The 25,848-nt window shown below is 38.3% G+C and overlaps 3 protein-coding genes across 7 annotated transcripts; all 3 read right to left on the reverse strand.

Moving 5' to 3' along the window:
- Positions 1-7,306: 7,306 nt before the first annotated feature.
- LOC113355369 lies at positions 7,307-11,950 on the reverse strand. Of its 5 annotated transcripts, none has more exons than XM_026598208.1 (4): positions 11,251-11,950; positions 10,959-11,134; positions 8,012-9,963; positions 7,307-7,877 (listed from the first exon to the last, which is right to left on the reverse strand). In XM_026598208.1, the coding sequence occupies exons 3-4, from the start codon at positions 9,915-9,917 to the stop codon at positions 7,561-7,563; spliced, it is 2,223 nt and encodes a 740-aa protein (XP_026453993.1). In that variant the 5' UTR covers positions 9,918-9,963; positions 10,959-11,134; positions 11,251-11,950; the 3' UTR covers positions 7,307-7,560. The 5 variants fall into 5 exon arrangements, with proteins under 5 accessions (XP_026453993.1, XP_026453992.1, XP_026453990.1 ...); XM_026598207.1 differs by having other exon boundaries at positions 10,959-11,145; XM_026598205.1 differs by lacking the exons at positions 10,959-11,134; positions 11,251-11,950 and adding an exon at positions 10,444-10,550.
- A 1,926-nt stretch (positions 11,951-13,876) lies between these two features.
- On the reverse strand, positions 13,877-17,094 carry LOC113355370. Its single transcript, XM_026598210.1, has 3 exons — positions 16,933-17,094; positions 14,619-16,559; positions 13,877-14,467 (listed from the first exon to the last, which is right to left on the reverse strand). Exons 2-3 carry the CDS (start codon positions 15,340-15,342, stop codon positions 14,151-14,153), a joined length of 1,041 nt encoding a protein of 346 aa, XP_026453995.1. The 5' UTR covers positions 15,343-16,559; positions 16,933-17,094; the 3' UTR covers positions 13,877-14,150.
- Positions 17,095-18,041: 947 nt separating this feature from the next.
- LOC113355371 (DEAD-box ATP-dependent RNA helicase 57-like) lies at positions 18,042-22,624 on the reverse strand. The gene is made up of 10 exons (XM_026598211.1): positions 22,210-22,624; positions 22,018-22,109; positions 21,795-21,891; positions 21,528-21,608; positions 21,200-21,432; positions 20,216-20,410; positions 19,689-19,779; positions 19,433-19,555; positions 19,157-19,307; positions 18,042-18,853 (listed from the first exon to the last, which is right to left on the reverse strand). Exons 1-10 carry the CDS (start codon positions 22,537-22,539, stop codon positions 18,279-18,281), a joined length of 1,968 nt encoding a protein of 655 aa, XP_026453996.1. The 5' UTR covers positions 22,540-22,624; the 3' UTR covers positions 18,042-18,278.
- Positions 22,625-25,848: the final 3,224 nt, after the last annotated feature.

A 25,848-nucleotide genomic window follows, 5' to 3' on the forward strand; every position in this document is an offset into this window, starting at 1 on the left:
CAACCGATTTTAGATATAACCTGCTCAAGTTCGCGGAATGGGTTCGCGGTCTTAAACTCACGGAAGGAGTTCACAAACTCCAGAAGAAATTCTCGGGTCGAGAACTTCCGCCAATTCGCGGACTTGGCTCACGCCACATTCCGTTTCTCTTGATCAACAAAGTTCGCAAACTTTAGTTCAAGGAATAAGGACTTATACATATATGTGTTTCCACAACAATGCTTATATCCTACCAATGGTTATGTAATCTAAACTCTCATTTCAATCATTAAAACATTCTCAGAGGACGTTATATAGCCGTTATTCACAGACCATTTTTTGTCAGAGAAATTTCCAAAGTGATTGAAACATAACATGACATTTTTCACTAGGTAAAGATGAATTTGGCTAAAGCGAAAGCTTACGAACACATATTTCGAGAAATAGATAGGCGAGTTACACTCGGCTCGAAATAGCAAATGTATATAATGAAAGTCTATATATCAACACGACTATTGTCTCAAGAATAGGAGATAGAGTAAATAGTCTTTTGAGTAACAGATAAGTTCAAGTCTCCACATACCTTTTATTCGATGAAGATCCACCAGTTCCTTGAGTAGTCCTTCGTCTTGTATGATGATTTACATGGAGTCTTGAGCTCAACTACACTTTCTATCCTAGTCCGAGACCTTTAGCTATATAGGCTAGAAATCAAGACTTATAGTTTTGATCACTAACATTGACAAACATGCTTGATATATTAACGCATGCGAGTTCGACCGAGCAATGCTCTAACAACTTCTATTTATGTCATCAGCTCTAACCTAGCTTGCCGACAATCACAGTTCCATCAATCACTCTGTCAATGCCAGCAGCAAAGACAACTCATTCCCTACATGCTCCTCATCTCTGCCATGCTCGAACTGCCAGCAAACACCTTCTATTCCTCAAATGACTTTGTGAACATCCCAGTCGATCTCTCTCTCCAACCTTCAGTCCATAAACCTAGATTGCGAAGCCAGACCGATACTACTTTTCTTGTAGTTTTGTTACCAAGCTAACATTGATTGCAAACCCTGATTTGAAAGACTATATAAAGGAGAACTCTAGCAACTGGGAAACCTAATCCCCAAACCTTACGTGTGATACTAGTTGCATAGCTAGAGTCGATTCTCCTTTAACCTTTGGTTTCTTCTTCTAAAACCAGGTTAACGACTTAAAGGCTTCATTGGGATTGTGAAGCCAGACCGATACTTATTTTCTTGTAGTTGTGTGATCTGATTTTGCATCTTCTATCGTTACGAGTACAATTGTAATAATTGGCTCGAGATTTATATCTACAATAGGCAAGATAGAAAAGTAATCACAAACACTTCGTCTCATCGTTTGTGATTCCACAATATCTTTTTTCGCTACGTCCATTAGGATTATTGTGAGGTGATTGATAATACTAGGCTGTTCTTCGGGAATATAAGTCTGATTTATCAATTGGTTCATGTGCACCTTGATTTATCAAAAGACGGAACAAAACTCGTAGGGTGTTTCTGTGGGAGACAGATTTATCTATTCCAATATACATTTATGTGTGAGACAGAATTGTTTATCAAGTCTTCGAATTTGGGTCGTATCAAATCTTAGTTGTGGGTGAGATCAGCTAAGGGAATCAAGTACGTAGCATCCTGCTGGGATCAGAGACGTAGGAGCATAAATGTACCTTGGATCAATGTGAGATTGATTGGGGTTCATATACAGTCCAGACCGAAGTTAGTTTGGAGTAGGCTAGTGTCTGTAGCGGCTTAATACAATGTGTGTTCAATCTGGACTAGGTCCCGGGGTTTTTCTGCATTTGCGGTTTCCTTGTTAACATAATTCTGGTGGCTATGTTATTTCTTTTCCGCATTATATTTTGTTATATAATTGAAATATCACAGGCTGTGCGTTGTTCAATCAATTAGAATATCCGACCTTTTGGTTGTTGATTTAAATTGATTGACACTTGGATATTGGTCTTTGGTACCATCCAAGTTATCTCTCTAGTATTTGATAAAGACTCGCAGATTTCTCTTTGCTTGAGTATATATCAAATCGAGAGATTGAGATATAAACTCTTTGATATAATTTTTATCTAGATTGAGTCTGACTGTCTAGTTGATGCTCTAGAAAGTATATTAGAGTTTGTCCATACAGATTGCTAAGCGAAATATTGGGTGTGGTTGTTGTACCCCCACTTTTTCAATTGGTATCAGAGCAGGCAAACACGTTTAAGACCTTACAAGTCTGTGTTTGTAGCGATCTGACTCTATGGACAGAGGTGTTATCTCAATTAGCGTACCACCAGTCTTCGATGGCTCAAACTACCCAGGGTGGAAAGTTGCTATGTGTGCTTATCTTCAAGCTCGTGATTTTCAAACCTGGGTACGTGTAGTTAAAGGCTATGATCCTCCGGTTAATACAAAAGGCGATGTATCTATACCTAAGGATGTTGGTAGTTATAGTCCTGAAGAATGTCTTGCTGCATTGCAAAACTCTGACAGATTAAATGCTACCAGACAAGCCATTATCCCAGACCTTCAGCACTACGTGTGTACTTGCACTAAGTCAAAAGATGCCTGAGATATCTTAGAAACTACATTTGACAATAGATATGTTTCTAAGAAGTATGTCGTCGATGGAGGAAATAACCTCAACACCCTCTCCAAAAATACCTCTCTTGGAAAGGTAAAAATTCTTGATCCAAGTTCTGTTCAAACCCTTGCATTCAATGTTTTTTCCGACACAAGTGAGTTCTCTAACTTGTCTTGGGCTGATGAATGTTGTTCAAATGGAGATTGTTTTGATAAACCATTGATAACAGAAAGGATCAAGGATTGTGTAAAAAGAAGCATTAGATGTGACATACATCTTCTGTCAGCTCTTGCTGCTAATGATTCTGTGAAAAGAAAATCTTTAAGTGTCAGTGTTTTGAATACGTCTGATGGATGTGATGAACCCGCAGCTCTTACAGCAGAAACATCCACATACTCATGGTCTGCTTCAGAAATTGAGTCTGACACAGATATTTTTGATTTCTTGAATAGAGAGGTTCTTCAAGAAAATCTTCAATTAAAAGCTTCATTGAAGAAACTAGAATCATTAATCCAGGTGAAAGATCTTGAGATAGACTGTCTTAATGATAAACTCACCAGAACTATTGCTCTAAAGGAAAAAGAGACTAATACTCTCAAGGATGATCTACAAAGATTATCTGGAAGTTCTGACAAAATCTCAGCAATGTTATTTGGTCAGAAATCCTTTGGAAACACAAATGGTTTAGAATTTAAAAGAAAGACTGCATGTATTGTCAATCCCATTGTGTCTATTCATGAAAAAATAAAGGTTGACGGTTATGATAAACAAAAGGCATTTCAACAAGACAAAGGATCCTTGATTTGTACGTTTTGTGGAAATGCGAATCATGTTCAAAGCACGTGTTGGAGGTTCAAGAGGAACAACAAAAGAATTTCCAGACTGCAAAAGAACATGCAAAAGATGAATCTGGATAATAAACATGGGTCTCATAAAACCAATGCTTCCAGAATCAGAAGAGGTAGGAACCTGTTTATACAACAAACCTTGGTAAATAAGGGGAGCGTCTGGCTCACACGTCTCTGTCTAATTCCAGAGACGTTCGCATCCTCATCTTTAACTTGAGAAAATGGGGTTTTGCGTCTTTGTGACTCAAGTGGTTCTTTTTTGTTTTTGTTAAAAAAATAATAATAATAAAAAATAAAAAAAAATTCTTCTCATAATAATATAGATATTGAATCTTTAAACTATGGAAGACTTTTTCTTCTAGGGTTTAGACATTTCACAAGTCTATTTAATACCTTTGTAGACTTCTTTTTTTTCTTAAAAAGATACAGTTTCATGACTCCTGTAACTAGACGCACCACAAGCAAAGATGCAGTTGAAGCAATTAATGTGTATCTACAAAACACTCGTTTAGTGACAAAATTTTATGTGACTATCAAAAATCAGTCTACAAAAGTACCATTGTGCGAGGGAATATTTTTTGGTCACCACAAATATTTTTTTAGGGACAAACAGTAAACTTAGTCTTTAAAGTTGTCGCTGAAATAGGAGAGAGAAAAAAATAATTCCCGCCTTATGGTGGGAAATTTTTCGTGACCAAATCTGTTTCCGTCTCTAATAATAATTTTGTGACTAATTATTTAGGTCACGTAATTGGTTTCTAGCGACAAAAGCAAAATATAGTCTCCAAATATCTTATTGCTAACAATTCCATACTTTTGTCTCTAAATATGTTTCACTGACAAAATCAATTTATCGCCTAAATCATTGCGCGTCAAATAAAGATTTTGCCGTTAATAACCATTAGTATCCGAACAACTGTAGTCACAATTGGATTATTTTCTACTGACGAAAAACAAATTGGTCTCGGAAAATACTTGTGTGTACATATTTCATCATCAAACATGTGTATGTGAGAAGACACGTGGAGAGCATGCGGACCAAGTCATCAAAACATGATGACACACGCCCACAGCCAAGAAGCCCATCCCGTCGACGTCGGATCTTCGCCCGAACAAATCCAAGGGCAGAAGTTAAAGGATGTACCAAAAGCACGGTGTACTGCGGAGCACCAAATAACTCCCGAAGAGTTGCTTTATCTCATCCCCAAAAGAAGCCAAGATCAACGGTGAAGGGAAGGTTGACTGACATGGACGTGACAGGGGCAGAAGACACTTGTCTGACACGAGCATGCGTCTCAACTACCCGCATTAAACACTCTGATCAGTGTACGTGTCGATCAACCCGTGGAACGAACGAGGATGACTCTGCGTGGTCAAGCAATGAACGAAGACCTCTGCGTGATGGACACAAAGCACAAGAAGATAAGGTTCCAACGGCTCTCAGAAACGGGTCCCACACTCTAACCCTATAAATACTCCCTCTCCACCAAGAGAGGGGGGATCGAAAAAGAGAGAGAGGTTTAGAGAGAAGTCGAGAGAGAAGAATTGTTAGTGTAAGTTTACCTTTTAAAATTCGCAGACCTATGTAAACTCCAAAGTCATTCGACTACCTCTGTAATCATCAAATGCATAGTGAAAACGACAACCCCGTGGATGTAGGCCTTAGTGCTGAACCACGTAAATCCCAGTTTTATTTACATTTCAACACTTTACATCCATTTCATACTCCATGAGTATTACTTTTACACTTCGTTTTCTTTATCTTCCTCTATGTGAACGCCTCTGGTGATGATATTAGACGAGGCAATGATAAACCCGAAGGTTTTGAGCCAAGGAATCAATACAATCGTAACTGACAATTGTAACTTTTGTCCCTACATCTCTATTTATGCCGGCCAAAACTGATTTGTCGTCAAAATGAATATGAAGCAAATCCGAAATTTTGTCACCGACAAGACAAACTGTAGTCTGCGAATCCGAATATTCGGTGACTGCTAGTGATTTAGTCTGCTCAGTTCTAGGAACTGGTGTTGTTGCTTCGATTGCTAGTGATTTAGTCTGCTCAGTTCTAGGAATTGGTGTTGTTGCTTCGATTGCTAGTGATTTAGTCTGCTCAGTTCTAGGAACTGGTGTTGTTGCTTCAAGTATGACTGGCATCCACGGGGCATACGTGATGGATGGAACAGTTGTTGCAAGGACACTCATCACAGGAGCACTGTAATCTTATGATTCAACTTCAAAGTATTATGATATCACTCAAGACACCACAAGCTATTCCATACAATTTTATGTGTCGGTAAATATTGTGCAGATGTTCGGATACTATTCAAGCAAAATAAAGTTGTAAATAAGATATTTACCTGTGTCAAGGTCTGTATCCTCAAATATAACTATAGGACTTTTTCCACCGAGTTCTAAAGTGACGGGCTGTAGATCAATCAAATACATCAGTGAGAGGAAGGAATGATATCAAAAGAATAAAATACTAATTACTGATGAGTTTCTCTGTCGACATATGGAGCTTACGTTTTATCTTATCCACAAATTCATGGCACTGACACGCACACACATGCTCAGCTGAATTCACTTTGAAGACTGATCCATTAAATGATTATTAGATTACTGTTGAGTACAGAAATTTGGTAGCTGCGGATGAACTCACAGAAAATAACCCTTTTTTTCTTTTCTTTTGCTGGAAACAAGCGACTTGCATAACAAAACCAAGAAATACAGAGACTTGGAAGAGATTCTCTTCCGCAAGATGAATCAAAAAATAGTAGAAATGCTCTTTTGTCCCTGATGGAATCTATAAGTCTTAACCAGAAACTTCTACCAACTGCTGCCACCATCATTCCGTTTGTGATTGAAATGAAGCAACGGACCACCATGTTTGAAACCTGGAAGGAGGGAAACCCCGGATGCCATCAAAGGCATCAATTAGCAACGTCATGCAGTCAGGGGTGGGTCTGAGAACATCTGGATAATTCAGAGATCGGGAACCTGTCCTTATCGGGTCCTCCGCCTGCTCATTAGACTGACCAGGTGAAAAAAGTGGAAGACCACCCAGAAACACTCTTACATGAAGTTATAACAACATTACCACCTCGCTTCTCGCTTGGGTATCGTATCACATTGAAGTTGCTAGCAATTAGCCAAGGAAGAGGACATCTGGACCCAATGTAATTCAGCTCACGCCAAAGACCTGGTCTCATCACAGGATCATTAGGACCATAGACAATACAAGGAAACCAAGCGAATATGTCACTCTTGTTCACCACCTTTGTTGAGACAGTAAAAATTCTGTGGCGCACATCTGAAACTTCAAAGTCACCAGACTTTCCACAAACAAACAAGACCACTTGAAGCACCAGTTGAGAGGGAAGGAAATTCCAGTTGTAGGCTTGAGATCGACAAATATCCATAATTTCATAATTAGAGGAATTCTCCTTCTTAGATTCCTGCAAGCAAATGAGGTTAGCACGAGAAGCTTCAACAATATATTTAACCATGCTTCTTTTGATCGGGCACCTAAACCCCTGCACATTCCAAGAAATGATACTAGGCTTTACTTGGAACATTTTTTCCCTCTTGGCTTAGAAGCTAAAGCAGAAGCACCTGTTGGAATAACTACTGGAATTTTCTGTGAAACAACAACAAAAACCAAACAAACACTGTGGCTGAATATAAATCTCTTTTACCATCTCTCGTGAGATTGTGATACTTTGATATTTCAATTGTTTGCCCGTAAACTCTTCTAGAAAAACAAAGGAGAATTACAAAGTCAAAGTTAATAGAAAGTTTCTCGTATACATTCAAGTGGTCATTTGTGATTTGTAACATGGATAAACATAGAGTGAAAAGTAAACTGACTCAATTCAAGCCTCTTTCAAAGGAAAAAAAATACAAACTGATACCAAGATTCAGAAAAGTCATGCAGATGCTGCAATATCATATACAAAAGTCAAAAGGTAAGCCAAGGAGTGGCATCTCCTGAAGTGACTGCTTAGCCACAATACGTTATATATTCAGAGTAACAGACAAATTATGTATATGCATTACGACCAGCTTTGCCTACAGAAGATATACCTTAATTAATCTAATTACCATTTTATTCAGCCACTGACTCCTTCACATCCCCTCCACCAACCCATTCATACACTGGATGATCCGTCTCTTCAAGAAATATATCTCTGTAATCTGTCTTTGAAATAGATACAGCATTTTGCAACCGAAGATTATGATGAACAAATGTGAGGTCATTCAGCCGTTTTTGCTCTACGCGGTTCCTTCCGTTCATATGCAGTTGCTCAGACAGACTCCTTTTCAGACCATATCTTAAGGCACCAGTACACGTCTGACTTAAAATTCTTATAGCAAAATTTTGCAATTCAGGGCATTGAACTCCATACAAGGACCACCATTTCTCTACATGCAGAGAAGCAATTGTAATTCAAGTATCTGATCCCATTAAATATCTGGAGATTGACTATTACTGATACGACTAAGAAAAAAATAAAACTGAACCCACAATAAGAAACAAGAGTCAGAAAAAGTCTAACCTGGAGAAATCGTCATTCTTTGATCAATAGCATTCCCATCGCCAAACGTACCACTAGTCTGCATATAGTCATCCAACTGTAATAATGTTAAATATCGAGCACGTTTATCCTCTACCATTTGCTCAATGCAGTGCGAAAGCCCGTCCTTAATCTCAGCATCATCATTGAAATCCACACAGTAAAAGAGACTCGGATTTAAAATGTAGGCAGCCGAATGGATAGGTTTATGGAGTTGGTTATTCCAAATCGCATCAATAACTGTCCAGAAAGGCTGATATTTGGTTTCATTGTCTTTAAACTCCTCTTTTATTTGCTCCTTTACTTGTTTCATTGTTTCATATATGTATCCCATCTGGGGTTTACTGTCTCCTCCACTAATTAGATGCAGAGCACGTATGAGTGGAATACTTCCCTTCAAAAGCATCTGGGCTTCAGTCCAGAAAGACGACTCTCCAGAGACTAAATCAACCACTTGCATTCCATCAGCTGTTGAAGCTAAGGTTGACTTCTTCCATTCTAATGAACTGAACATGTTCTTCAAATTCATCTTTTGAGACTCAATTCTCTCCAACATTAGAAATGGCGTCAGCGATCCAATCCTCCTGGAACTGACTATATCCAGCCCAAAAGTGTGTTTCCTCGTAAGCTTCAAAACTATCTCATGACTGCAAATGAACTTGATAATATCTTTTGCCTTGCCAAGCACACCTCTCCAAGGGTCCAACATTGCTATCTTATCCAAGATGAGGCCTATGCAGTGAGATGCACAAACAGTCCAGGATATAGTCCTGTATTTCTCCGTTAACTTTTTGCCCGCAACGTCAACTGAACCAAGAGTAGTATATGAGACAATTTGAACCACATTCTGAACTCCAACCTCCTCAATAACTCCAATTAATAATGCGATCATGGCATCCACATCTCCTACAATATCTGACACATCGGCAGACTTCATAAATATGGGACCCTTTGGGCTATCAACCACAAAATTAATCAAATCTCTCCCTTTCCCGTCGGTCCACCCATCCAACAATATGCTACATCCAGTGGTTCCCCATGAATCCACAATTTCTCGGACATGCTCTTGTGATGCTTTCAGTTCTTCCTGCAGAATCCACCCCTTGAGGTCATCACAACTGGGCACCTTATACACCACGGATCCACATCCAATAAGAGCACGTATCATTTTCTGGAAATAAGGCGAGTTTGCAGCACTAAAGTCTATACCATTTTCGAAAAAGAATCTACCAATACACCTTTGGATCTGCCTGGATGAGCTATCTTCAGCTACTTTTGCAATCTTCCCTGCGTCGCGTGCATTCAACTGTTTGGGGTCGATCAAACTCTGTGTATTCTCATCTTTCTCTTTCAATCCAGACTCAATTGTAGTGCAGTGCTTCCTTTTCTTTGAACTGGGTTGACTGGACTCATGAAGGCTGCCGTTTTGCTTACAGGGGTCATTAGAGCTGGTGTTCGCATCTGCTTTCTTTCTTCTCATTATCTCGTTTCTCATTCGCGCCCTCACTTTCTCTGGAACTTCATCACAGGGTAGTACATTTTCACGTATTCCAGCCAAGTGGTTCTTAAGACGATAACAAGTAGTTACCTCCTTTCCACAGTAATTGCACTTAACTCGCTTTTTTTTCTCATCAACAAGAGTACAGTGGTCATTAGAGCTAGTGTACGCAACTGCTTTCTTTCTTCTCACTATCTCGTTTTTCATTTGCGCCCTCACTTCCGCTGGAACTTCATCACAAGGTAGTACTTTTTCACGTATTCCTGCCAAGTGGTTCTGAAGACGACAACGACGAGACATCTCCTTTCCACAGTAATTGCACCTAAATCGCCTTTTTTCCCTATCAACAACTGTACAGTGATCGTCTATAACCACTGTGGGCGTCGCCATTCGCCTAAACTGGGATGTCCTGCTGCCAAACTTATTATTCCAGCCCCTGCATCAATATATGAGGTGCATCACCGTAAAACTCATTCACAATCTGAAATAACAATAAATTCAAGTACTGTAATGGAAATTTGTAATCAAGAATGTCGGAAAATCGCTGATGTAAACCAATTGAGACCACCATAATCCAAAAAGAAAAAAAGGGTTAAAGGATATACTACTAGTTGCAAAACTTACTACTACTCCAACATCAAATGTGCATGCAATTGAAGAAAAAAAAACAACAAATTGTTCGCCTAACAGTGATTTACCATTACAGGCTATACCTAGTAAAAATTAGTGCAGTGCATATAGACAAGATCTATGAGGGAATTGTGAGAAAAATGTAAGAAAAAATAAACAAAATCCCACTACTATTTTCTGATGACACAACCCCCATTTCTCAAAATCAAAGTTAAAAAGGAATGTACTTGTTTTACCACTACTACTCCATGAGAAAACAAGCAAAACAGAGTAAGTGATCTCTTACTTGACAGTAACCAAGCTTTTAACTGTGTGGATCTGTGGATGCCAAAGGAAGAAGAAGGGGGAAGTACAGCAGCAGTTCAGAGTCTCTTTGTCTTCTAAATTCATGTACCGTTTTTATCCCCAAAAACTTCCCCACGAATGGGGAAAGTAGGGATCAAAACGGGGGACTCTAGTCAACGTAACTATCATGCCCATGCCCACAAGACCGGTCGAAGACTGAGTTGACCGGTCAGCCGGGAAGTGTGATACCAAACTGATCATACAAAGAAACCCGTTGAAGACTGATGGGTTTGTCGCACAAATTTTGTTTTAGTAGGTCCGCGTGATTGCGTTTTGGGTATGTGAGAAATCAGTGACACTGAAGTTGATAAAATTTAGTAGGTTATTTTGTTTAATATTTGTCCAGCTTGGTGTTTGGTACTCGACCCGTATTGAGTCAGTTAGATTTTGACTTCTGTTTATTAAATATAAGAAAACTATATAAAATCTAATTATTAGATAAGTTTACATTTATACCCTTCTACGTTACACAGGTTTGGGATGAACCCATCTTCTTCATCTCTCTATATGGCCGCCACCACCACCATCACTTTCTTTTTCCCCGTTTCTTTATTTACAGTCGATGCACCGGTGACCAGACTATCTTCTCACTTTCTCTTTCAATCCCTACTACTGCACCTCTCTTCCCATCCCTATCCAAACTCTAATAAATATTAAATCACAAGTAAGCTCTAGCTAGCCAATTTTGTTTTGCTTCCACTTATTAATCAAAGATATGAAAAAATCACAATACAACATCACCACTTACCCGAGCAGCTCCACCAATTATGCCTCCCAATTAGATTCAATTTTAAAATCACATATATCTAATCCCATTTCAGACTGCAGCTGCTTGAGATCGGAAGTAGAAGAAGAAGATAAGGAATAAAGACGTGCATGAACTGGTGAAATCGATTAACACGAATAAACGAAGTAGATTCGAGGGTGATTGAGAATCTATTTGATGGAGGAAAGATGGGTTAGAAACGGACTTTGAATTGGATATGTTGGGTTATGGCTTGATTCGAATTTGTAACTGTCTGGGTAAGAGTTTTGAAGAGAGAAACCAGGTGAAGAACTGAACCTATTGCCGTACGAAGAAGACGTTCATTGTCGTTGATTTAAAAAGAAATTTCTGAGCATTTCAATAGGTTTATGAGAATGGCTTTGTCCCAAATGTGAAATGAAATGCAGGGAAGGATGTATAAGAGATTAGAGATCAACAGTAGAGCTGCATCTCTATTAATAGATTCACGCATATTAAGTGTTTGTAGAAGTGCTTAGTAGTAAAGGGTGTTGTAAATCGATTGTTGATTTTTCATTGATTTTAGGAACTTAAAATTGGTTGAATCCATGTATTTGGTGCCTCCACCGGCTGCGCCTGATGTGGTGGTGGCGGTGAGATGGTCCATGCACTGTTTGGTCATTTGAAAGTGAAGGGGACTATGTAAATTTTAGAAAAGTGAAGGTTATTACAGTAATTTGGAAGAAAAAAAATTATTTAATTTATTAACAGAAGTCAAAATCCAACCGAGTCAACGCGAGTCAACGTTTTTTCCAAGTACCAAACACCAAACTGGACAAATGTTAGACCAAACTCAAAAGTTGGACAAAACCTGAGTACCAAAAACAAAATAACCCAATTTAGTATCTTTGTTTACAGAGGAAACTACATATTAAGATTAACAGTAAAGGAGTCTTTAAGACTCTGAATCTCTAAAACATGTCTGACAAATAAGAAGAAAGATGAAACAAAGTCTGAGAAAAGATATCAGTTTCATTGAATATGCAAGTTAGTTACAAACATCTGTTTCTTTTTCCGAGCATGGGCAAGCCTATTATCTCACCTTCTTCGATTTTCGGCTTTGTTGAGGAGAGTCTTCGGTCAGACTGCGTTTCTTGCTCCTGAGGATCGCTTCTTGGAAGCTGTTTCTTCTTATTTTTCGGTTTGTCAGAAGCTTCTGCTGGTCCTTCGTCCTTTGGCTTGGCTGTAATAGACTTCTGACTTGGACGAGGCTTAGTAAGTGGACACATAGAAATGTCTGAGCATAGCAACTTGCACAACATCTGGATAATTCAGAAACCAATCTGTCCGAGATCAAGAACCTGTTTACACAAGTCATTATTGGGTCCTCCGCCTGCTTATTAGACCAGGTGAAAAGAAAATCCCTGAAGTGAAAGACCAACCAGACCAAAAAATGTTGATAAAAGAGGAGAAAACACCCATACATGAAGTTATAACAGCATTACCACCTCGCTTTTTGCTTGGGTATCGTATCACATTAAAGCTGCTAGCAATTAGTCAAGGAGGAGGACATCTGGACCCAATGTAATTCAGCTCACGCCAAAGATCTGGTCTCATCACAGGATCATTAGGACCTTATAAAATAGAAAGAAACCAAACGAACTTGTCGCTCTTGTTTACCACCTTCAGTCACCAGACTTTCCACAAACAAACAATACCACTTGAAGCACCAATAGAGAGGGAAGGAAGTTCCAGTTGTAGGCTCGAGACCGACAAATATCCACAATTTCAGAATTACAGGAATTCTCCTTCTTAGATTCCTGCAAGCAAATGAGGTTAGCACGAGAAGCTTCAAAAATATATTTAACCATGCTTTTTTTGATCGGGCACCCAAAAGTAGCAACATCAGCACCTGTTGATAGGGCACCCAAGTTGGAGGCTCGAGATCTACAAATATCCATAATTTCAGAATTAGAGGAACTCTCCTTAGATTCCTGCAAGCAAATGAGGTTATCACGAGAAGCTTCAACAATATATTTAACCATGCTTCTTTTGATCGGACACCTAAGCCCCTGCAAAAGTCACCAGACTTTCCACAATCAAACAATACCACTTGATGCACCAATAGAGAGGGAGGGAAGTTCCAACTGCAGGCTCGAGACCGACAAATATCCATAATTTCAGAATTGGAGGAATTCTCCTTCTTATATTCCTGCAAGCAAATGAGGTTAGTACGAGAAGCAAAAACAATGTATTTAACCATGGTTCTGTTGATCAGGCCCCCAAGCCCCTGCACATTTCAAAATATGATACTAGGATTTATTTGGAACATTTTTTCCCTCTGGGTTTAGAAGCTAAAGCAGTAACAACAGCACCTGTTGGAATAACTACTGGAATTCTCTGCAAGACAACAACAAAAACCAAACAAACACTGTGGCTGAATATAAATCTCTTTTACCATCTCCCGTGAGATTGTGATATATTCGGACTTCAATTGTTTTCTCGTAAACTCTTCCAGAAAAACTAAGGAGAATTACAAAGTTTAAATAAAATGCCAACATCTTTCTCTGATATAATTCTGTTCATATAGCCTCACGCGGACAAACAAGTTAATAGTAAGTTTCTTGTATACATTCAAGTGGTAGTTTGTAACATGGATAAACATATCATCGTTCATAATCACAATATATATAAGATAAGAGAGTGAAAAGTAAACTAACTTAATTCAAGCTTAAAGCAAAAAATTCACACCGATACCAAGACTTAAAAAGTAATGCAGATGCTGCAATATTATATACAAAAGGTAAGCCAAGGAGTGGCATCTCCTTGAGTGACTCCTTGGCCACAATATATTCAGATTAACAGAATAATTATGTATATGCACTATGACAAGCTTTGCCTACAAAAGATTCATATACCTCAATCTATTCAGCCACTGATTCTTTCAAGTCTCCTCCACCAACCCATTCAACCACTGGATGATCTATCTCTTCAAGAAATATATCTCTGTAATCTGTCTTTGAAATAGATACAGCATTTTGCAACCGAAGATTGTGATGAACAAATGTGAGGTCATTCAACCGTTTTTGCTCTACGCAATTCCTTCCGTTCATATGTAGCTGCTCAGATAGACTCCTTTTCAGACCATATCTCAAGGCACCAGTACACGTCTGACTTAAAATTCTTATAGCGAAAGTTTGCAAATCAGGGCATTCACCTCCATACAAGGACCACCACTTCTCTACATGCAGAGAAGCAATTGAAATTCAAATATCCAATCCCATTAAATGTCTGGGGATTGACTATTACTGATCTAAGACTAAGAGAAAAATAAAACTGAACCCACAATAAGGAAGAAAGAAAAAAGAAACAAGAGTTGAAAATTTTCTAACCTGGAGAATTCCTCATTCTTTGATCAACAGCATTCTCATCGCCAAACTTACCACTAGACTGCATATAGTCATCCAACTGTAATAATGTCAAATATCGAACACGTTTATCCTCTACCATTCGCTCAATGGAGTGCGAAAGCCCGTCCTTAATCTCAGCATCATCATTGAAATCGACACAGTAAAAGAGACTCGGATTTAAAATGTAGGCAACCGAATGGATAGGTTTATGGAGTTGGTTATTCCAAATCCCGTCAATGACTGTCCAGAAAGGCTGATATTTGGTTTCCTTGTCTTTATACTCCTCTTTTAATTGCTCCTTTACTTGTTTCATTGTTTCATAAATGTATCCCAACTGGGGTTTACCATCTCCTCTGCTAATTACATGCAGAGCACGTACGAGTGGAATACTTCCCTTCAAAAGCATCTGGGCTTCAGTCCAGAAAGACTCTCCAGTGACTAAATCTGCCACATGCATTCCATCAGCTGTTGAAGCTAAGTTTGAGCTCTTCCATTCTAACGAACTAAACATGTTCTTCAAATTCTTCTTTTGAGACTCAATTCTCTCCAACATTAGAAATGGCGTCAGCGATCTAGTCCTCCTGGAACTGACAATATCCAGCTCGGAAGTATGTTTCCTTGTAAGCTTCAAAACTGTCTCATGACTGTAAATGAACTTGATAATATCCTTTGCCTTACCAAGTACAGCTCTCCAAGGGTCCAACATCCCTATTTTGTCCAAGATGAGGCCTATGCAGTGAGATGCACAAACAGTCCAAGATATAGTCCCGTATTTCTCTGTTAACTTTTTCCCGCAACGTTAACTGAACCAAGAGTAGTGTATGAGACAATTTGAACCACATTCTGAACTCCAACCTCCTCAATACTACACTTAATAATGCGATCATGGCATCCAAATCTCCTATAGCATCTGACACGCCGGCAGACTTCATAAATATGGGACCCCGTGATCTATCAACCACAAAATTAATAAAATCCCTCCATTTCCCATCGGTCCACCCATCCAACAATATACTACATCCAGTGCTTCCCGATGAATGCACAATTTCTCGCACATGCTCTTGTGATGCTTTCAGTTCTTCCTGTAGAATCCACCCCTTGAGGTCATCACAACTGGGCACCTTATACACCACGGATCCAAATCCCATAAGAGCATGTATCATTTTCTGGAAATAAGGCGAGTTTGCAGCACTAAAGTCTATACCGTTTTCGAAAAAGAATCTGCCAGTACACCTTTGGATCTGCCTGGATGAGCTATCTTCAGCTACTTTCTCAATCTTCCCTGCATTTAACTGTTTGGGGTCAATCAAACTCTGCGCCATCTCATCTTTCTCTTTTGATCCAGACTCAATTGTAGCGCAGTGCTTCCTCTTCTTTGACAAATTGGGTTGACTGGACTCATGAAGGTTGCCATTTTGCTTACGGGGGTCGTTAGAGCTGGCGTCCGCATCTGCGTTCTTTCTTCTCATTATCTCGTTTTTCATTTGTGCCTTCACTTTCTCTGGAACTTCATCACAAGGTAGTACCTTTTCACCTATTCCTGCCGAAGTGGTTCTTAAGATGATGACGATCATTTACCTCCTTTCCACGGTAATTGCACTTAACTCGCTTTTTTTTCTTATCAACAAGAGTACAGTGGTTGTTAGACCTAGTGTTCACATCTGCGTTCATTATCTCAGTTTTCATTTGCGCATTCACTTTCTCTGGAACTTCATCACAAGGTAATACGTTTTTACGTATTCCTGCCAAGTGGTTCTTAAGACGATAACTGTTAGTTACCTCCTTTCCACAGTAATTGCACTTAATTCGCTTTTTTCCCTTCTTCTCCCTATCAACAACTGTACAGTGATCGTCTATAACCACTGCGGGCGGAGCCATTCGCTTAAACTGGAATGTCCTGCTGCCAAACTTATTATCCCAGCCCTGCGTCAATATAGTTCAGTATATGAGGTCCATCATCTAAAAATTCATTCACAATCTGAAATAATAAGTGCAAGTACTGGAATGGAAATTTGAACTCAAGAATGTCGCTGATGTAAACGAATTGATACCACCATAATCCAAAAAAAAGAAAGAAACATACTTACTAGTAACTACTCCAACATCAAATAAGCATGCAATTGAAAGAAAAAATAAAAATAAATTGTTCATCTAATGAGCTTAACTACGATTTATGAAAGAAATAACAAAATCCCACTATTATTTTCTGATCACAGAACCCCCCCATTAATCAAAATCGAATTTAACATACTTATTTTACTACTACTCCATGAGAAAACAAGCAAAAATGACTTACTTGAAAGTAACCAAGCTTTGACTGTGTGGATCTATGGATGCCAAGGAAGAGGAAGAGACCAAGTATGTAGCACCAACTTGATCACTGAAAAAAGGAACAGAAGAAGGGGGAAGTAGAGCAGTTGAGAGAGCCTCTTTGGCTTCTAAATTCAAAATTCATGAACCCCGTTTTTATCGCCAAAACATCCCACACGACGTGTCATAAACTACTGTTCATGGCACCGGAGATCCCAAAAAATTCACAATTTCTAGATGGATGAAGGGTTCAGATTAGTGGGGATATCTATACCTGTTTTGAAGACCGGGTCTCAAAACTCTTAAGAAGAGAGCTTGTTTGGATGCAAGAAGTAGAAAAATAAGCTAATTTTGGTACACAATTTATAATAACTTCTAGAAGCATGAACCAAGAACATATTACTTTTTGACTTCTGCTCAGAACCCAAGCTAGCCTTATTTGATGACGAGTATTTGGGTTTGTCGTGCGATTATAATTTCTAAGCTAACTTTATTTGATGGTGAGTATTTGGATGGGTTTGTCATGCAATTGTAATTTGTAAATGTCTTTATTTGGCCAGGATTTGCGTCAAGAATGCGACAGATTCGTCCATACCATTGGTAAAGTTTGTAAGACCACGAAAGGGAATGAATGGAAAAAATAGCATGTTTATGAATGAACAGGTCGAGTGAATAAATGGGGTATGTAGCTAGTGGTGCACATACCCTATCCATATCCGCCAACCCTACTCTACCCACCAGTTTTTTAACCGTATCCTACCCTATCCACTATTTGGCGGGTAGGATGACGGGTAAAGATTTTCTTAACCGCCGGTAAACGAGTAGAGCGGCGGGTATAGGCCGTATCCTACCCACCCTACCTAGGAGTGCACATACCCTACTCATACCCGTCAACCCTACCCTACCCGCCAGTTTTTTAATCGTATCCTACCCTATCCATTATTTGGCGGGTAGGGTGGCGGGTAAATATTTTCTTAACCGCCAGTAAACGGGTAGGTTGACGGGTATAGGCCATATCCTACCCACCCTACCCGTTGTGCAGCCCTATATGTAGCGTATTCAGAGAGAGGGGAAAAGGAACCTTGCTGAAGTTGATTTAAGTTCGATAAGATATACAGTATTTTTGTTTATTGAGGAAAACTACAATGCAGGTCGCAGAACATATTAAAAAAATCAACAGCAAAGAAATCTCTAAAACATGTCTATCTAATAAATAAGAAGAAACACAAAACAAAGTCTGAGAAAAGATATCATAAAACTTGAACAAATCAATTTCAAAGAATATGCAAGTTAGTTGCAAACATCTGCTTCTTTTTCTGAGCTTGGGCAAGCCTATTTATTATCTCTCACCTTCTTCGATTTTCGGCTTTGTTGAGGTGAGTCTTCGGTCAGCCTGCGTTTCTTGCTCGTAAGCTTGGGGGAGGCTTTTTCTTTGATGACTTTTGACTTAATAGGACCGCTACTTGGAAGCTGTTTCTTCTTCTTTTTCGGTTTGTCAGAAGCTTCTGCTAGTCCTTCGTCTTTTGGCTTGGCTGAAATAGACTTCTTAGTTGGACGAGGTTTCTTGATGCGCTTAGGCGAGCCTTCTTCTTCTTTCTCTCCTTCGGCTTTGCCTTTCCCTTTAGCTCTAATCGACTTTTTACTCGAACGAGGTTTCTTCTTGCGTTTCAGCAATTCCTCTCTCTCTTTTTCTTTCTCTTCTTTTTCTTCGTCTTTCGGCTTGGTTGAAATAGATTCTCTTCTAGGACGATGTTTCCTCCTCCTCAGCTTGTCTAAGTTCATAATCCACGGGGGAACCTCACAACCTGAGGCTGCCATCACATTTGCTATATTTCGCAAAAATGGTATATCAGCCTCTGTGAATAAAGTAATAGCTTCTCCAGCCCGTCCAGCTCTGCCAGTCCGACCTATAATCAACAGATTCAGTTCAATAGTCATATGTCAGAAACCCACTGACACAGCACAGAAAGTATGATCAAACAAAAACGTGGACAAGGATGAATAAAGAAACTTGTCAACAGGTTATCTAAACATTCAAAGAGTACACAATGTATGATGCTCCAACAATATGAAATGACTTTTAAAACTTTTTTCTTACAGTCCCTCGCTGTTGACAATGTCCACCTTTGAAACTCCCTAATTGGAATTTTATACGACAATAAATATGTGCAATGCAGCTAGAAACAACATGCTGTACTCAGGTGACATACCTATCCGATGTATATATCCTGAAGCAGTTTCAGGAAAATCATAATTAATGACACAATTGACGCCCTTGAAGTCCATACCACGAGAAATAACATCAGTAGCAATTAAAACCCATGTTTTTCCGGCTCTGAAGTTATCTACTGCATCGTCTCGCTGCACAAAAGCAAAAGAAGATAAGTTTTCATCACATTTATATATGTTTAAGGTAAACGGACATTTACCATTTTAAACTAAAAAGAGAATCTTGTGAAATTCAAAAGGCAATGGATGAGATTCACCTCTGTTTGGGTCAGATCTGCATGTATACAATCAACCCTAATATTATCAAATGCTAGCTCCCTATAAAGCTCCTTCGCCCGTTCCTTGCTTTGGACAAACACTAGTACAGGTGGGTTCAAACTCTACAGACACATTTCACATGAACTTAGAATTAGTTTGAGAGTGATCTAATTAAATCACTGATGCATGTTATAACTAAGCAAACAGTATGCAAAGAGAAACAGAAAGTAAATAAAATACTAAATACAGTTATACCTCCGCGAAACTTTGCCGAATAGCGAGCAACTTCCCTTCTTCAGATCCAGTGAAAACAAGTTTCTGTTTAATCAATTCTGATGCAGAATTCCTGTTCCAAGAAGCAGCCACTTTAGCGTAAAGGCCTAATATTGTTTCCCACAAAAACGAATTTCGCTTTATAAGAATCCAACAATATTCAAGAAAAGGTGCATCTGTCCTGTGCTTGCAAGAACGTGACCTGTAGACGTCTTACACCTACTAAATGTCCTAAATATCTGATCATCATATAAGATGTAGAAAATTTTGCCAGAAAAAATTCCAAATGATCTCCAGTCGACAGTGTGATTTGTATGGGAGAATTTAGAAGACAAGAAAACAAGATCCAGCCGACCTACATCATCAATGTACAATACATTTCTACTATGCCGTCAAATGCTGATGGTGCCTTCTGGAATTTTACCCCTCCAAGTCATATTGGATTGCTAACAACGATATTCTCAGATGTTTAAACCAAACTCAAAAAAATGGTTGCATCTAATACTTACTTCCTTCCAACAATAACTCGAACTGCATCGTGCATGATCGATCGGGCTAGGTCTTCCACAGAATCAGGTAAAGTGGCACTGAATAATGATCGTATTATGGAAGGATTTGAGCATTCTTTGACCACCAAATCAATTTGCTTAACAAATCCAAGCTCGAATAGCTTGTCAGACTCATCCAGGACAAGGTACGCTACTCTGCACAAATCAAAACAGGTCACTGATCAATTTCATAAGTGTGGGACTGCTATTACTTGGCGTGCTATAGCTAATGGTTTAAAAAGGCGTTTGTGGGGCGCGCTTTTGGGCGCTTCAGGTCCTAGGCGCCTCTACAGCGCCGCTTTACGAATTGGTTTAAATTAGAAAATAAAAAGCTGTCCATTGAAGCTCAGTAAGGCCTAGTTCATGTTTTCTAACTACATACTAATAAACATAATATATGGGGCATGATGATCATGATGACTATATGCAGACATTCATGGCTAGTATATGTTAATAACTCTCTGCAATATGCTTAGTTAGTTTAATTGTTCATTTTATTATGTCTGAACTTCGTAGTTTTCTTTTATTAGGTTGACAACTTCTTATTTATATGTATTATTATATATTTTAAAAAGCTTGCTTTCGCTTTATGCTTTGATATGAGAGCGCTTCGCTCCACGCTTTCGCTTTTTAAAACCCTGATAGCTTGCTAGCTTGTTTTCATTCATAAACAAAGGAAGTAACTTGAGGATAAACATGGCACTATTTTTCCAGAGTAATTAAGTTATAAACTCCTCACAACCTATAATTAAGCTTGCTATAATAAACTCTGGTACGTGTAACTGTAATGTCCTGGATCAGAAACATTGGTACACTACTAGTGATATAGACATGAATATGCCATATTCATGTCTTCTTAGCTACTTATGAGAAAGCAGATGCTTAACTATTTTCATCATACTACATAGTCATTAGTCACACAAAATAAATAGCTACAAATAATACCTGCTTAGATTAAGCTTTCTTTTCCGGATAGCAAACTGTAAGCGACGAGGTGTAGATACAAGAATGTCGCAATGCATTTTTTTAAAGTCACCATTTGTCACAAGTTCTCTGGTCATCAACTTAACATAAAATCCCTTTCCTTTAGCCAACTTCCTGCACTCTCTGGTTGTCTGAGCAGCTAATTCTCGCGTTGGGCAAATAATTACAGCTTGCACTCCATCCACTGATCCAGGCTGGCCACAGAGAGAACAGCTAATTACGAGATTCATGAATCAAGTAATCAACCTAAACATTTCATGAATAACCAAGAAAATTCTGCAAGTAATACCTCAAGTTTCACAAGCATAGGCAATAGGAAAGCCAGGGTCTTGCCAGATCCTGTAGCAGCACAAGCAAAGCACTCTCGACCCTACATACAAGACACAAGGAAAATAAGACTTCAGAAAAATCAAAACATGAGCACAAAGGGTCATCAAGTAACATTAGACCTTGCGTATTAGTATAATCTTTCTTTTTTACATAAAATTCAAGTAAACTAGACAGATAAGCAACTAGGAAGATGATTAAAAGAAAAAAGCTAAATAGAAGAGCATACAGATAGGAGGACTGGAATAGCCTGCCTTTGGATTGGTGTTGGCTCTTTAAACCCAAGTTCTTCTAAATTGTGTAACAAATACGGTTCACAGTTATACCTGTAGACAGAACCAATTGTAAGCATCAAAACCTCATTCTTACAGATGCGACAATACAATTAACAAAAATCCTTAATCTGAGCAAGAAATCTCGTATCCACAAATACAGCAAAACATGTTAATTACCTCGAGCTCAATTCTTTGAAACTCTGAAGTGGCGAAGGAACATTATGCCCAGAAATATGAATCCCATGCTTCTTACGAAACAATGCATCACGCTGAAAATTTCACAAACCAAAAAACCACAGTTAATTCCTTCATCCCTAATCAAATCAAAAATGAACAAAACATTTAGAAAAAAAGAGCTAAAATTATAACCTCAATTTGCCTATTGATTTCCTTTTTCTCTTCAGTGATAACATCTTGTATCTTCTTCTTCTTCTTTTTCTCATCAGCATCAACAACAGAATCAGATGTTTTGAAAACACTAAAACCTTCAACATTTACTTCAGTCTTTCCCTTTCGTTTCCTTTTCTTTCCACCAGAAACAACCACTGTTTCTGGTTTGGGTTCTGGTTCTGGTTCTACTTCTTCTTCCTTTTCGGCCACCGTCTCATTAGATTTACCACTGAATCTAGCAAAATCATCAGCGAATTTCTTTCGATTGAAATGAAGACCGGAGAACAAAAACGATGTAGGATTTTCCATGATTCTTAGATTACACCCTAGTTTCTCTTTTCTTCCTCTAATAATGAAATTCTCAAAGTTCAAAACCCTAGTTTCTCAGAAGGGTTTAAACTTTAAACGGAGATGATTCAGAACGAGTTTGTAATGGTACCTTGTACATGGGCTTGGGGCCCATTTGGAGAAAGGTTCGTGTCTCAAGTTTTTTTTTTTTTTTTTTTTTATAAACAAGGAACCTTTTCATTAATGGGATTTCAAGGTTACAATGAGTTGAAGATCGAAAATAAGAGAACACAAAGTAACAAGAACATATCGTAAGAGTACAATACCGAGAAATCCGACAAGAGAAAGAGAAGGATTACCGGAGTAAGACAAATACAAGTATGAATAAGATCCGATTAAATCGGAAGGGGGATGGTTTTTCTCGGAATTAAATTCCAACCATTTAGTTTGTTTTTCTTCTTTAGAAAGAAATGCTCCCAAAGTAGGAGTGATTTGCTCAAATCTCTTGTAACTAGTGATGAAGCTTCCGTCGTCAAAAAGACCACCGATGAAGATTTCGTCGCCGAATAAGCTGATGATGAAGATTCCGATGAAGAGTTCGCCGGAGACAACAAAGATGGAGATTTTGACGTTGGAGAGCATCACTATTGATCTTATAACCCAACTCAATAACCAAAAATCGCCATTAAAGCGAAGATAAACCTCAAACGAGTAGATAAAACCACCAAAACGGTGTAGATAAGTAGAAAACATAATAAAAACTAAACTAGACTACTAACTAACCTAGAAAGCAAGGAATAATGAAGAGATCTGAGCAAAGAGGAGTTGTTTTTGATGGTCTTGTTTGAGAAGAAGAAGGAATGAGAGAGAGGAGAGAGAGATGTATCCACTAATCCCTTCATCTCTCAAGTCTCAACGGACTCTACAATAAAGCCGGAAAAAAATGGTAGATGCATAAGTTATTATTATCAATTTTTATTTATGCTTTTTGAAGTTAATTAATTTGTATTTAATTTTTCCTTTTTTTCTTCAGATTTTGTAGGTATTTTGGAGTTGTATCCTTTTTAGGTATTTTGGAGTTGTATCCTATCACAAAATAAGAGAAATAAAAGCTTAATTTACTGTTTGGCAATCCTTGGTGTTAGCGGACTTAAAGGTATGGGAGAACTCGTCGAGTGTTGCGACAGACCGAGGTCGAGACTAGGAGAACGAGTTTCAAGCACGAGCGCGACTCCAAGATCACAATATAATCACATGTGAGACCTGAAGACTAATAGCACGACACGTGCAAGACCTGAGTTTTGGAGCGAGAAGCGAAGACAAGACCTGAAGTTGTTAGAAGCCAATACCTCGAGATCGAGAATTGAGAAAGAGAATCGATTCGAGTTCAAGGAGGTTACTTGGCAGGGAAGCAAAGTACAAGTGGATTGTGACGTTATATCCACAAAGAAACGAGTGGTCCCTCACTAGAGATACTTTTAGCATGATATCCAGGCATGTATTATATATATAGCCAGAGAGGCTAATTGTAAACTAAGACATTGTATTCAGACTAACTTGTTGTTCAATAAGAACTTACTCTTTCTGTGTAAAGGTATGCATTTTCTTGTGTGAATAAGATATTTCATTAACAGACTAAGACTCTAAAGGAACCAGAGTTACAAAATGAGTAGAGCCATCTAATATGGAGGTTTGGCCAACCTTCAACTGATAAGTTATGTTGAATACAATTTGGAGGGTTAACCAATCTAAAACTGAATTTAAAGTCTTGGCAAATTTAGCTAGAGTATTAGCAACCATATTTCCTAATCTAGGAACAAAAGGAAAACCCAAAAGTTGGTGCATTGCCCTGCTATCTTATTTGCTTCCTCCAAAATAGCTTCGCTGCGCCAAGAAATATCTGAACTCTTTACTTGAAGATAGTTGAATAAGCTTTCACAATCTCCTTTTATGCTAAAATCCTTGAGCTTCTTCTCCTTAGCCCAAACTGCAGCATGCAAAACTCTTATAACTTCTGCTTCTTGTGGGTCTGAACCTGTTGATGGTCGCGTTCTCCTCTTGTAAATGTCCCTGCATCATTCCATGTAATTAAATCAAAACTAGAAGTGAGAATTTTTGAGACCCATGTTGCATCCACATTAATTGTTAAGGTATTTATTTGGGGATCCGCCCAAATAGGATTAGATGTCTTCTTAGTAGTCTTCATGTTCTTATTACGTGTAGAATTCCTTTTTAGACCAAAAGGATAAATGTCTCTGAATTTCTAACGCCATACTCAATGAAGTTTTATCTTTATCTTCAAAAAATGTATTGCACCTTTCTTTCCGGATGAACCACATATTGGTAAGAGTTAATTCTATTGAAATTTCTTGTCTAAGGTTATTGAACCAATTTTTGCATAAGTCAATGATCTTACTGGTATTATCTATATTCAAAGAAATTGGATTAGGTGTTGAATTCGAAACCTCCTTAGCATAAGGGCAATGGGAAAAAAGATGCTTAGTAATTTTAATTTCTACTCCAAAAACATAGTGCAAGTTGGATCTATGTCTTTTACCTTTCCAAAAATCTTAGCATTTGTAGGAAGAGCATTCTGTAAAAAAAATCATATAAATAATTTATTCGTTGAGAGACATCTAGTTTCCACAGCGATTTCCAAAAGGGCTCAGGCAAAGATAAGCTAACAGTATCAGTTCATATTTTATTCAATTTATCATACAAAGATTTTACTGTTAAGGTCCATCTAAGTTGATCATGTTTTTATGCATTATCCGAAAAAAAAAATATTTTTTTAATTTTTAGATGCAATATCTTCAGAAAAGGTTGAGTTAATTAGAGAAATATTCCATTCATAAGAATTAGGATCCATCGTATCTGTAACCAAAGTGAGATGAGTATTAATTGAATTACATGGAGTATCTAAGTTATCAGTTTGCCCGGGAATCCATTTATCATGTAAGATATTAATGTTATGTCCATTCCCGATTTCCCATATATTAAATTTTTGAATTAGCTCCAACCTTGACTAATACATTTCCAAATCCAGAAACATTTGGCTGGAGGTTTTGTTCTAAGGGGAGATTTGTATCTAAAGTATTTAGACCTCATAATCTTTTCCCATAAGACATCTGGTACTTTAATTAATTTTCAGGCAACTTTTGCTAGCATTGCTAAATTAAATTTGGTAGCATCTCTAAAGCCTAAACCCCCTTTCTGATAGGTTTACATAAATTTGGCCAACCTTTTGGATAAAAACCTTTTGCTCCAGAGTCTTTCCCCTACCAAAAGTCTCTATGGATTGCATCAATTTTCTTAGTTATTTGCTTAGGA

This window comes from Papaver somniferum, chromosome 3 (genome assembly GCF_003573695.1).
Source record: "Papaver somniferum cultivar HN1 chromosome 3, ASM357369v1, whole genome shotgun sequence".
NCBI classification, from domain to species: domain Eukaryota; kingdom Viridiplantae; phylum Streptophyta; class Magnoliopsida; order Ranunculales; family Papaveraceae; genus Papaver; species Papaver somniferum.

Excerpts from the sequence above, each read along its gene's own strand:
- LOC113355369 (XM_026598205.1), bottom strand. The coding sequence starts at position 10,547 with ATGAATTTAGAAGACAAAGAGACTCTGAACTGCTGCTGTACTTCCCCC. Across the intron at positions 9,964-10,443 it reads AAAAGCTTGGTTACTGTCAA|GGGCTGGAATAATAAGTTTG; the intron begins GTAAGAGATCAC and ends ATATTGATGCAG. Across the intron at positions 7,878-8,011 it reads AAGAATGACGATTTCTCCAG|AGAAATGGTGGTCCTTGTAT; the intron begins GTTAGACTTTTT and ends CTCTGCATGTAG.
- LOC113355370 (XM_026598210.1), bottom strand. The coding sequence starts at position 15,342 with ATGTTGGACCCTTGGAGAGCTGTACTTGGTAAGGCAAAGGATATTATC. Across the intron at positions 14,468-14,618 it reads AAGAATGAGGAATTCTCCAG|AGAAGTGGTGGTCCTTGTAT; the intron begins GTTAGAAAATTT and ends CTCTGCATGTAG.
- LOC113355371 (XM_026598211.1), bottom strand. The coding sequence starts at position 22,539 with ATGGAAAATCCTACATCGTTTTTGTTCTCCGGTCTTCATTTCAATCGA. Across the intron at positions 21,433-21,527 it reads CTATGCTTGTGAAACTTGAG|CCTGGATCAGTGGATGGAGT; the intron begins GTATTACTTGCA and ends CTCTGTGGCCAG. Across the intron at positions 18,854-19,156 it reads AGGATATATACATCGGATAG|GTCGGACTGGCAGAGCTGGA; the intron begins GTATGTCACCTG and ends TGTTGATTATAG.